Source organism: Otolemur garnettii, unplaced genomic scaffold (genome assembly GCF_000181295.1).
Source record: "Otolemur garnettii isolate 467f Iridium unplaced genomic scaffold, OtoGar3 scaffold00003, whole genome shotgun sequence".
Taxonomy (NCBI): Eukaryota; Metazoa; Chordata; class Mammalia; order Primates; family Galagidae; genus Otolemur; species Otolemur garnettii.
Window position 1 is genome coordinate 19,021,473 of NW_003852398.1, and position 13,087 is coordinate 19,034,559.

The window sequence follows — 13,087 nt, forward strand, 5'->3', positions numbered from 1 at the left end:
TCCCAACTCCTGCACTAGCAGTAACCCTGGGAAAAATCCGCTCTCTTGAGGCCTCAGCCTTTCCATTTACAAAATGTGGGGTTGTATCAGATCAGTGGTTCTCAACAGAGGGAGGTTTTGTCCTCCATAGGAAAAGCACACACCACCGGGAGACATTTTCGGTTGTTACACTAGAGACACTAGGTGTTACACAGATAGCCCAGAAACGCTGCTCAACATCCCACAAGGCACAGGACAACTCCCCACAGCAGAGGTTTATCTGGCCCCAAATGTCAGTGGTGCTGAGGTCGGCAAACTGGCTCTCAGTGATCTCTGAGGGCTTTCCCAGATCTGAGCAGCATTCTACTCTATGACTTTGGGTCTAGACTCTTCTCACCTCCTCTAGGGCAGTAATGCTCTCAAATAATGGGATTGTTGCTGTGGCCCGCTCCACTATGCGGGGGGAAGAAGAAACGAAGAAATAAACACCAGGGACAAAGAGAGGCAGAGAACACTCTCCAGTCTAGCAGGGAGGCCCTGCAGTTGAAAGGCAGACAGAGCAGCTGTCTCCTTGGCAGGATTCAGGGCCTCCCTTGCTCACACGTACCAATAGGGCCCTCTCCTGGTGTGTGCTGGCATAACAAGCAACGGCCTGATGCTGAGAAAACCATATAAAATTTGAACATTAACTTGGTGGTTCCTATTTGCCTAATGACCACCTTATGATTTCTCAGGATAGGAGACATTAGAGGAAACACTAGATATTAATAACAGACTTTCCTTCCCAAACAAGAGACACACCTTATATAGATACTTAACAAATGCTGATTCACTTCAGATTAGATGCAACAAATATATATTAAAAGCCCGCTCTGACCAGACCATTTATAGACACTTGATCAACAAGAGACATAGCACTACTAGATCAGGGGAAGGAGGTCTCTCCAGTAAGTAGTGCTGGGATAATTTGGGGAAAAAAATGACTTTGGAGTTCTACTCCCCATTAAATAAACACAAACTTCATTTTCAAGGGAGTAATAGACTTATAGGTCTGTTTAGCCTTGAAAGCTAAACTCTACTACAACTTTTAGAACATAACATATCTTTATGACTCTAGAGTAGATTTTCTAAACAAGTTTAAGAACACCCATCATAAAAGAAAAAATGGTAACCTATACTAGACCTTAAGAACTACTGCTCACCAAAAGATAAGCCACAGTAACATCTTTATAATATATGTATCCATGATATATAAAGCCTAAAATGAGTAAGAAAAATATAATTTTAAGAAGAGTCAAAAATGTTAACCATACTTCACAAAAGAGGTTGTTCAAATAACATACGGAAAGGGGCTCAGCATCCTTCATCATTAGGGAAATCAAAATCATAATCCACCCGAATTGCCATGATTATCAGATGGAGAAATTCAACTGTTCACGAGGATGTGAAGAACTTAAAACTCTCACGCATTGCTGAATGAGAGTATAAATTGGTACAAATAATTTGCAAAAACTGCTTACAAAACTATTGAAGCTAAACTACTAGGTTTAGCTTTCTAAGTAAACTATTTTTACCTAATAAAATTGCAAGATGTGCACCAAAAGACATGGACAAAAATACTCATGGCATTTTTATTCGTAATGATATTAAACTAAGAACCACCCAAATGTCCACTCACAATAAGATGGATGATTCAATTAGTCTATTCATGCAATGAGAATACTATGAAATAGCCAAGAATGAGTCATCCAAAACACAGACGAATCTCACAGACACAATATTGGATGACAGAGGTCAAACGGGAAAGGGAAAACCTACTGGATAAATCTATTTATATGAAGTTCAAGGGCAAGCAAAACTAATCACTTGGAATAGAAGTCAGGGCCATGGTTCCATTTGGAGGACTGATGGGAAGAGGCAGGACAGAACCACCTATGATACTGCACATGTTCTGTATCTAGACCCAGGTGGGAGTTACCTGGGCATGTACTTTCATCAGGCCATACAGGGATTTACGCATTTGACTACCAGTATATTTTAACTAAAACCACCACTCTAAAAAAGGCAAAAACAAAAACCAGAAAAAGGACTGCACAAGTACACAGGTTTCTGTACTAATTCGGATCCCTGAATTTCGAGAAACATTCAGAAGCAGTCAACTTTGTGAAGTATATACTTCTGTCCACATGATCAAACTTTTCAGTTTATATCACCTCAATGACATATTAACAATATCTCTGTTAAAAGAAAAGGACAAGCCACAGAAGGAGAGAAGGGGTTTACAGCACATGTACCAATATGGAATCCACAACCAAAGAGAATTCTGCACATCTATGAGAAAAAGAGACAAAAAATGAAAAAAGAGAAAAACAGGCAAAAAAGACTTCTTTCACCTTTGCTCTTTTCAATATCCTGCTGGTTTTTCTAAAACTAGCATATACTACTTCTATTTTTAATTTATGGATCAATAACAATATTTTGCTTGTAAAGAAAGAAGACATTCCAGATAAGGCTAAAGCCCCGTTGACCTCTAACCCTGGTTTCCTGTCTAATACGTAGAGAAAGTGACTGTTTATTACTTACTTTTTCCCTAGATTTTTTTCCAATGTGGTATTCTTTTGTGGGTTTTATTTTTTATTTGTTTACATGTATGGCATCATAACGTATGTCTTGTCCTAGAACTTGCTTTTTTATTGCTCAATTATTATGTCTTTCACCATTTTTTATGTTCATATGTACAAAGCTACTTTATCACTGTATTCTTTTTAACTGCTTCAGAGACTTCTGTAAGAAGGAATGTTCCAAAGTTTATGTAGCCCCTTCTCTCTGGATAGCCATTAGGCATCTTCCTTTCCTTTATTTTCTTGCCATTAGTTTTCCTCTTTCATTAAGAACAATTGGTATGTCACACTTAAATACTAATTATTTAATTTCAGCTTCTCTGACAAAAAAGTCTCTAGAAAGTTTATGACTCATTTTAATCTCGGAAAGCAGGGCCTTATCCCGGAGATCTCCCTGGTTGTCTGAGGAGACAGCCAAGGGCACCCTTTGTCCAGCCCTGATCCCTGCTCTGTTCCCTCCTACCCCACCCACCCTGCAAAGACTGGGATCAACATTGGAAGCTTCAGTTCTTCCACCTCTGCAGCCCTGCTGTGCTATGCTGTTGACCTTGGGAGAGCTCCTCTCTCTAGTTCTCCATCTCCTCATGTATGAATAGAGGGGACTGGAGCATACATGCTCTGGGGCTGTGGTCCCCCACGCCCAGGCTGTGGACCAGTACTGGGTCATTAGGAGGGGAGTGGCACAGCAGGAGGTGAGTGGCATGCAGGTGAGTGAAGCTCATCTGTATCTACAGCCGCTCCTCGCTCCTTGCATCACCATGTGAGCCCCTGACTCCTGTTAGGTAAGTGGCATTAAGTTCTCATGGGAGCACTGACCCTTCTGTAAACGGCACTGTGAGGGATCTAGGTTGTGCGCGCCTATGAGAACCTACCACCTCATGATCTGACGTGGAGATGTGATGCACTTGAATCATCTCTAAATGATCCCCCCAACTGTCCATCCTACCCTGTGGAAAAACCATCTTCCACGAAACAAGTCCCTGGTGCCAACAAAGTTGGGGACCACTGTTCAAGGGGATCTCTCTCAGCTCTGAGGGGCTTTGATCCCGAGTGTCCTGTAGTTTTCAGTGGCAAAATGCAAGTGGCCACTCAGACGAGGCACTTGAGAAAAGATTTTCCCTTCCGTGCAGCCCTCCCCCACAGCCTGCTTCTCGGAGTCTGCACAGCAGATGCAGAACTGATGCCGTGAGTCCCGGCTCCTCAAGAAAGATACTCAGGAGCTGACGCTTCAGGGACCTGCCCTCCCCACCTCCTCTGTCTCCTGGGGCTGTGAGCAGTTGTTCCCACTTATCCCTGTGACTTCTGAAGGCTGAGTTGCTATAGCAACCCAGGCCAACTGAACCATGTTAAAAACCTGTTATAAAGGGGAACAATTAGCTGTCTTAAGAGGCCATTTGAAGGGGTAACAGAGACACAATTATTTTTTACAGAGGAAGAGCTAACAGCCCCCATTTCAGAGCCTCTCAGGCAGCTGGTCCCAGTCCCTCGTTTTAGAGATGAGGACACTGAGGGATGGAATGACTGGCTCACCCAGGTCACAGAGACAGTTAGAGGCAGAGTCCTCTCTGGCGCTGGCTGTGGGGCTCCTTCTGTGACTGCTGCCTTCCCAGCCCTCCACCGTCATTCCATCTCCATCCTTCCTCTTCCCCTATGTTCTGCACACCCCTGATGCCTCCAAAGAGCATCCCTTGACTGCACAGAGCCTCATCCTCCACTCACTGTCCTGTGGGTTCTTCTCTCAACAGCCCACGGTCACAGACCCCTCGCCCTCCGTGCCCGGCTGCCTGGCCGCTCCCACCACACCTCCAGCCCGTCCTCCCCCTCCCTTCACACCAGCTCACTCTGGGGGCTCTTCTGTTCCTTAAAGACCTCAAGCTCTGTCCTTTCCTGAAACAGCACATCCCTCCCTGACGTCGCCACCCTCCCTCCACCCCATCACCATTTCTTCCTTCACAGCTCGTACACCAATCACAGCTGGTTGTGCGAAACGTCACTGGCCTTCCTCTCCAGAACAAACAGGTGACACTTTGTCTCTTTTGTTTGTAGCCATTTATGGACAGTCTAGAACTGCGCCTGGTGACAAGCAGGCTCTCCATATTCCCGTGGACTGAGCGTAGGATGGGTGAATAGGTGCCAAGAGAGATGCCCACTGCGTCCTGAGACAGGCATCCCAAGAGGGACACCTCTGTCTCCTGCTGCTGCTCCAGGTGGGACCTGCTACCCCACCCGGGTGGGACTGGGCCCACTGGGGCACCACATGTGGTGAACAGAGACACACAGAGTGTGTCAGGGAAGCAGGTGGAGAACCTTCCTCTGTGAGGAAGCCGGCAGGGCTGGCAAAGGCAAACACTCACGCACAAGAGTGGCTGGCTCTGTGAGGACGTGAGTGTGGAAACACGGGGGCGAGGGGTGTGCTTTGGTTCCCCATCACGACAACAGATTGCTTAGCTCTCAGCGTGTGCTCCACATGCACTCTCGCTCTTCCAACTACCCATGAGAAAAAAACGTGAAGATAACACAGAATGCTCTTCCCTCAGCCTGGAACAGCTTCACCAGGAGACTCCCTGCTCATTCCCCACGCCGCCTCCTCAGGGAAGTCCTCCCTCAGCCCCAAGGCCACGTCAAGTTCTTTGTCTTATGTTCTCAGGACCCTGCACTCATCTGTCATGGCTCCAGCTATAATGGTAGCAATGTCATTTCTGCATAAACATGGACAGGACAGGAGGCAGGAGCTGGCTGCTGCCATGTACCCCAGCACAGAGCCTGGCCCATGGTGGCAAAAGGATAGCTATTTGTTTAATAAGTGCATGGAGACTGAGACCAAGATGACTGGGCCAAGGCCTAAGTGCAGCTGGTGATGGGGGTGCAGGATTGGAATCCAGGTCTGACTGGGCTGGTGCCCCTTCCACGGTTTTCATGGATGGGAGAAGCAGCATGTGAGCCACACTGGGAGGGCCCAGATCAGTGCTGCAGGGCCTCCTAGGCAGGGGCCTCTGCAATGGTTGAGTGATAGGGTCCCTTCCAATCTGGAGACACCCTGACTCCTCTGGGCTGCAGATTGACTTACCAGAGCTTGCTCTATGAGAAGACAGAACAGGATGGCATTGCCCACTTCCCTCAGGCTCTGGAACACGTCTGTTTTGAGCTCGGCATACTCAATGATGTCCTTCAGCTGGTGGTGGAAGAACTCCAGGATCCCTGGGAGATAAAGAGGGCCACTCAGCAGGGAATTGAGACTGTTCAGCTTCGTTTATGAGAAATGCTAAGTGCACAGCTCTTGGCTTCTAAGAGCCAAGCCATGCATCCCTCCCTCTATATGCTGGCCCAGCGGAGAGATTTGTTTCAGCGCTCAGTACTAGAAAAAAGCATAGAAAGCTAACTCAAATCTTTTTTTCAGAATGCAAAAACAGAAATGGAGCAGCCCTGGACCTGTCTTCTTTGTGCTAAAAAAATTGCCTAAATTCCTAATAGTGACAGAAAAGTTAACAGGGTTGTCCATAAAGTGTGTGTGCAATTTATAGGCAACTATTATAAACTGCACACGATCTTTATGGACATCCTGTATTTATAGATGTCAGATATTGTTTTAAGCACTTTATCAGTAATATCTCACTTAATACTCGTAACAGGAGCAAGAATGAGCCACTATTACCCCTACTTTCAGATGTGGCTCAGAGAGGGTAAGTGGCCTGCCTAGAGTCACACAGCTAGGAAGCAGGGTAGCTAGAACTCAATACCAGAGCTTTTGGCCCCATCCCTTTCTTAGTCTGAAACATACAGACCCAGCACCTGACATCGTGCTTTTTGCACAAAAACAAGCTTTCCCTGTTCCCTGGGCCCCATTTTTAGTCCTTTCACTATTAGGAAGGAAAAAATTTTTCCTCTGCCCCGAGGTCCAATGCCAAAGATGCCTATTTCCTGACTCATGTTAGATGTCACTTAGCACCACCGCCTGGGGCCCCAGCCTCTTACGCATGAGCAAGTGGAAGGAGGTCTCCTGGAGGTTCTGAGCTAATGATGACCTCTTCATTATTTGAACACTTTCACGTGTGCTGTGCCTGCCCAGCTACCCAGCAGGCCTGAGGGGCAGGCCCAGCAGGCATTGTTTACCTCCCCTGCTGAAGATGATACCATCACTCGGGGGATTAGGTAGTGGCCACCAGCTCACCCGCATGTTAGAGAAGCAAACACTCCACGCTGAGTGGTGACAGCCTCCTCCCACCATGACATGGGTTTGGATTATTTTCCTGTCACCAACCTGGGGAGCCATATTCGTGCCGGGGCAGGCGGCATATCTTGGGCATGACCTCTATCAGCGTTTTCACATACTGGAGAATGGTTCCTTGTAGCTGACAAAAGAAAACAGGTGAGTGAGATCGTCCACTGCTTGCATGCGTGCATCTCAGGGTTAAATGCTGGGCTACCGGATCCTGGGTGGGGAGGTTCTGCTGAGACCTGTGTGTAAGGCAGTGCTCCCTGAGAGGAGGGAGCAGCTTGTTGCCTAAAGGTGGGGGAGAGCCCCTCTGTCCTTTGTAAGGAAAAACGGGCCTTCATAAGACAGAAAAGAGAAAGGGAGCCCTCTTGTTACTCTCTTGGGTTTAAAGATTTCAAGGAAGGCACATTTCTAGGTGTGTGGTCCTTTCTGGGGTTGAGGATGGTTACACAATATCCAGACTAGGAGTTAAAACAAAATGGGGCCAGGGTGCTGTGGAGATTGAGAGGCATTATCTAATTTAAGCCTGGAAAATAAACAGCACATTTCCTCCATTCTATGTCCAAGGCAGACATCTTTAATCAATTACCACATTTTCCTGTTTTACTCTGGATTTAGCTTAACAACCCATGGCTCCTCATAGCTGTTGCCAAAGAATCTGAGTTAGCAGGTGAATCCTGTTTGCTATTCTTGAGCTGGTTATATGTTATTTTTTTCTCTTTTATCCTCCCAGATTTTTAGGAAAATCTTGGCTAAATGTTTCGGCCTTACTTCAGTAGTGTTGCAGGGAACTGAAAGAAAACTCAGATGGCCACACTTGGGATAGATTCAGAATGGTGGTAAAGGGGTACAGAATTCTCTTGAAGCCACTGCAGTATTTTGAAAGTTTTGGCAAGAAATCTCAAAGGGAAGAAGTGTGGTGATTGATTAGAGATGTCTGCCATGGGCATGGGAGTAGATAACTTCAGCAGGTATATCTTGGATTTGCTGTGCTCTGAAAATGAAGCATAGCCAGGAGGAGGAGCAGTCACTAGCAGGCTCTGAAGATCAAAATCGATTGCTGAGTTCAGTCATCCAGTACACACTGACTCACCCTGAGTTAGTTCAAGGTCACAAAATGGTAGTCACTGCTACAAATCAAAAAGTGCACAGAAATTAACACAAGAGATGATAAGTAAGACCAACCAAAGGATAAGAGCAAAAGACTCTTTGGGTGATTTCTCCAGGCAGAGCTGGAGTGCCTGGGATTTGACTTCACAGGCCAGGTTGACAGTGAAAGCAAATCCCACTCTTCTCGACCCCACCTGCACACACCCCACGTGCACTGAGGCCCTTCCTCACCAAGCTCTTCACGATTTTCAGCAGCTCCTCCATGACCACGGCGATGCCCTGGTAACCCAGGAGTCTGCAGATGGTCTTGAAGTGAGGGGGTCCCACGAAATTCCTGTAGGAGCTATAGATGTGGCTGTAGGCAATGTTGAGAGGCTGGAAAACAGAGGTTGTGGTAAAGTAAGCAGCGGAGGACTGAATGCATGCTGGTGTCAGGCCCAGCAGGAGATATTTGCTGATAGAAGGGATGGGAACTTCACATCATCAGGTCTCTCACTGGGGCCCCATGAATATATTTGCAAGATATTGGCCATGGAGAGAAGTGTGGCCAGTGACCACTGGATGTAGCAAAGGTCACTAGATATAATAGCTGTTCCCAGCAAAAGAGGAGAAAGGGCTTTCAGACAAGGGATTTTACAAGGATTCCTACCACTCACAAACCAGGACTTTTACAAACTGAGCTATGAAGATGGGGTAAAATGGCTGAATTTTAATTCTTTAGAGGCATTTCTGATAATAGAAATTGGCTGCAAGAACCATGTGAAAACTCGATAGCTGGTTCAACATCCTCTTCTTTTTTCTCCTGTTAGCTGTTTCCTTCTAGGTTAGGGGGTGCCTGGGAGTCAGGAGACCTCTGCCAAGTGCACGGGAAACTCACTTAGGCATCTGAGCCCTAGTTTCTTCATTTATGGAAAGAGGGGTTTGTATTACATCAGCAATTTCATAAGTTTAAGAGCAGCAGTCTGCAGGACAGAGATTGTGAAGAATGCGTCTGTGAACATGCCAAGGGGAGCTGCTCAGCCTTGATGCTGGCTGGGGACCAGAGGCCTGGGGCCAGCTGCCACCACTGTTCCCCGGCCTCCATGAGATACCCTAACTGAATTACAGGGTGCTGTTTAATATCCCTTTTTGTCTGAGAATATGAGTAAAATATAGGGCTCCAAAGTGGGCTGATTAGGGTGGTGAGAAAGTAATCGCTGACTCAAATGCTGTTTTTGGCAATGCTGTCCCTTACTGAGCACCTCATGCTGGGCTTTGTGAAGCCCTCCATGTGCTTTTTCATCTAATCCACACAGCAAACCTATGTGATATGTACCATTTTTAGCCCCATATCACGGATGAGAAAACTGAGGCTCAGGGTGATAAGTAATTTGCTCAAGGACACATAAATCTGTAGATAACTGAGCCCTGATCTGAACCAAGTATAGCTGATTCTAAAGCCCATGCTCTGCCAATAATGGTATATTTTGCAAGTTGGATTCTAAATAAATCACATGAAGTTTTTTAGATAAATTTTCAATTCAAAACGTAATTCTGAGTATAGTTTTCCCACGTGGACTGTAAGAATGTTATACATGGAACATGCAAACATGGGAAGATCACACCTGATATTCTAGTCCCTGAAATTCTCCATTCAGTTAGCCAATTAGAAATTCTCCATGAACTAAATACAACTGCAGTGATGCTTTTGGAGGCCTGCAAGAGTCTCAACTCCTTGTGGAGGCATCCAGGGGAGATTCAGTTATGTTCAGTCTAAGTTTTGAGTTAAGTATATTTTACTCTATGCAAATTATTCTAAACTTCACCAAATAAGCATCACATCACAGTATGTGCTAATAACAAGGATACACGAAGAACACAATGAGAGCTCCCACTCATAATAAGGATTCGTGAAGAATCAGAACACCCACTCATTCACCAAGTTGAATAACAGTTCGTTTAGAAAAGCTCACCACTACCTATTGGGAGGCTTGGAATGTGAGAAAGAGGAGGGTTCTGTGTGGAACCCGGAGGGGTTGTCACGTTAAACTCTACCTGAACCTACATAGGGCAGGTATTTTATGTAGTTTACAAATGTATCGACTAGGAATGGTCTATGAAGGGAGGGAAATACAACTAGCTTAAGAGTATGAAGTTCACTGAAGTTGATGTTCAGCAAATTCTGGAATTGTATGACTTGTTGAGTCTTGAGTTAGCCACCCGTGCAGCCAGAGTGTGTAATTTTCTCTGTGGGGAGGAAATCTATTTCACTGCCTCTGTCACAGGCCACCCTGTCAACCAGGGCTGCAACTAGGTTGAGGTGAGCAGGCCATATAGGATGGAAAAGGCTAGGAGGTGCTTCCTCTCCACAGTGAGGACAGCACAGTTCTCCAAACCCCACTGCATATCCTCATTCTTCCCTCTCTAGAGAGGAGGAGAACATGGTAAACACCAGACAAACCATGGCTTGCCTCTGGTGGGGGAAGACTGGGCCATGAGAGAATCTCTTGGGTGATGGGGAGAACTTTCCCCGCTGAGTTGTTGACTGCATGGATGTGTTCATTAAAACTCATAAAACTGTATGTACACTTATGATCTGTGCCTGTATGGATCGAATGGTTGTGTCCTAACCTCCAATGTGATAGAATCGGGAGACGGGTTAGTCGTAAGGGTGGAGCCCTTGTGAACAAGGTCAGTTCCCGCATAAGAGACATGAGAGCCCTCTGTCTCTCTTCCTCTCTGCCATGAGAGGACCCGAAAAGATGGTCATTTGCATGCCAGGAAGTGAACCCCAACCAGTTACTGGATCTTTTGGCACCTGATCTTGGACCTGTCAACCCCCACAACTGTGTGAAATACATGTTTGTTGTTTGAGTCACCCAGTCTATGGTATTCTTGTTAATAGCACAAAAATAATGTCTTTTCCTATTTATGATTACACCTCAATAAAAAACTTAAAAATGCCACTGGGCTATGTCATAGCCTAATTAAATCCCCAACATTATTTTCAAAGACCGTGCTTTGAATTTTCTCCTGAAGAAGGCCAGGGCTCAGGCCTGCACAGGCAGGAGGGGCCAATGACTTGGTGGTGCTCATGGCCAGGGAGCATCTGATGGAGCTCAGGGCCTTCTCATCCACCCATACCAGGGAGTCTGAGCTTCTGCAAACCCTGTAGGGCTTTCAGCACTTTTTGTCCCCTCATCAAGTATCCTATGAAAGGAATTTTTTTTATTTTGCAACAGAGTCTCACTTTGTCACCCTCAGTACAGTGCTGTGGCATCACAGCTCACAGCAACCTCAAACTCTTGGGCTCAGCCTCCCAAGTAGCTGGGAGGTCACTTTGTCACCCTCAGTACAGTGCTGTGGCATCACAGCTCACAGCAACCTCAAACTCTTGCCTCAGCCTCCCAAGTAGCTGGGAGTATAGGCTCCTGCCACAACTCCCGGCTATTTTTAGAGATGGGGTCTCACTCTTGCTCAGGCTGGTCTCAAACTCATGAGCTCAAGGATTCACCCACCTCTGCCTCCCAGAGTGCTAGGATTACGGGCACGAGCCCACTGTGCCCAGCTCGTGAAAAAAAATTTTGAGTAGCTTACAAATGGGTATCTCTGGAGACCACAGAAAACAATCAGCTACTTATTTTTCTTGAATTACTCTCAACTTCTTTTCTAACTTGTCTAAGCTTAGAGGATGGGCACACCTGAATTCAAATCCTAGGTCCATACATTTACTAGCTAGATGGTCTTGGGCAAATTACTTAAACCCCCTAAGCCAGTGGTTCTCAACCTTCCTAATACTGCAACCCTTTAATATAGTTCCTCATGTTGTGGTGACACCCAACCATAAAATTATTTTCGTTGCTACTTCATAACTGTAATTTTGCTACTGTTATGAATCATGATGTAAATATCTGATATGCAGGATGGTCTTAGGTGACCCCTGTGAAAGAGTCATTTGACCCCCAAAGGGGTTGCAACCCACAGGTTGAGAACCATTGCTCTAAGCCTTGGTTTCTCTAAGTAAAGATAATACCAAATCTAATAGAGTTGTTAAGGGTTTAAAAGTTATATGATGTATGTAAAATAGCCCCCATGGTGCTTGGCACAGTGGTATTACCTTCTGAAATAATAGCCACTAATATTACTGTGTTTAGTAACTTGGTCAGTAAAGACGAAGAAAATACAGCTTCCTAGTCAAACTTTCTGCAGTGGCTTTGGCTCTAGCTGTGATTCTGTGCATATGTGGGTGTAATGTTATACAGCACAGTGTATCACACGAGGGGATGTGACAGAGGTCAGTGCTGATGGAAGGCACCCCAAATGCAGACGTTACTCACTCTCAGGAACATTATACCAATGACAGATGTCCAGCAACAAGCCACGCTGGGTAGAGTCCCCTTGCTGCAGGTGACTGAGGGGAGGTGGAGAGACACCATGTAGGGGTGCTGCAGGGACTCACAAAGGACCAGAGGTGGGAAGAGATGTGCTCTGATGCTCCCTTCAGAGGTTCAAGCCCCAGTCCTCTCTTCCTGGGTGCCTGCCCTTCTTACCAGTCTCCTAAGCCCTCACCCCCACCCATGAGCATCTAGTGCCAAGCTTCCCTTAATACTTCCCGGCAAACACAAATGAATATGTGTTCACATGTATGGAAACTGTTCAACAGGCTTTCTCAGTTCTACACAGAGTAATTTTGAAACTGTTTCACCACACAAAGATTTTAAAAATCACCCCTCCAGACCTACTCTGGGCCCTCAGGGGCCTCTGGTTGACGTGCCTATGTCAGTCCTAGATTCTGGTCCAGACTGGAAGTTTACACCTCAGTGGATGGCACCAGGTGCATTTCATGCAGGAAGAGCTGGCATGAAATGAGGAGAATTCAAATCCTCCTAAGTGAACAAGCTCCCCTTACCCTTATCCCCACCCCCCAAACACCACCAAACGCATGCAAGAGGAAACGCACACGCATGCCGGAAAGTCCATGCACACGCACCCCCGGAGGGCACCCTTCTGACCTGCTGGCTCAAGAGGAGGCTTGGCCCTACTGAGAAAATGTGGGAATAGGGGAGCCTGGGCATTTTCTGAGGTTTGGCAAAGAAAAACAGGAATGCGACATGACTTGAGACATTGAAACTTGCCACAAATCTCACACTGACCCAATTCTGCTAAATGACTCGGGTTATAACCA

The 13,087-nt window shown here is 46.1% G+C and overlaps 1 protein-coding gene across 1 annotated transcript in view; it reads right to left on the reverse strand.

Moving 5' to 3' along the window:
* CYFIP2 (cytoplasmic FMR1 interacting protein 2) overlaps positions 1 to 13,087 on the reverse strand; it is a 126,811-nt gene that overhangs the window by 27,544 nt on the left and 86,180 nt on the right. The window contains exons 23-25 of the mRNA XM_023515393.1: positions 8,155 to 8,298; positions 6,859 to 6,949; positions 5,668 to 5,798 (exon numbers count right to left, since the gene is read on the reverse strand). Coding sequence (XP_023371161.1) covers positions 5,668 to 5,798; positions 6,859 to 6,949; positions 8,155 to 8,298 — 366 coding nt within the window. The remainder of the gene's footprint in view (positions 1 to 5,667; positions 5,799 to 6,858; positions 6,950 to 8,154; positions 8,299 to 13,087) is intronic.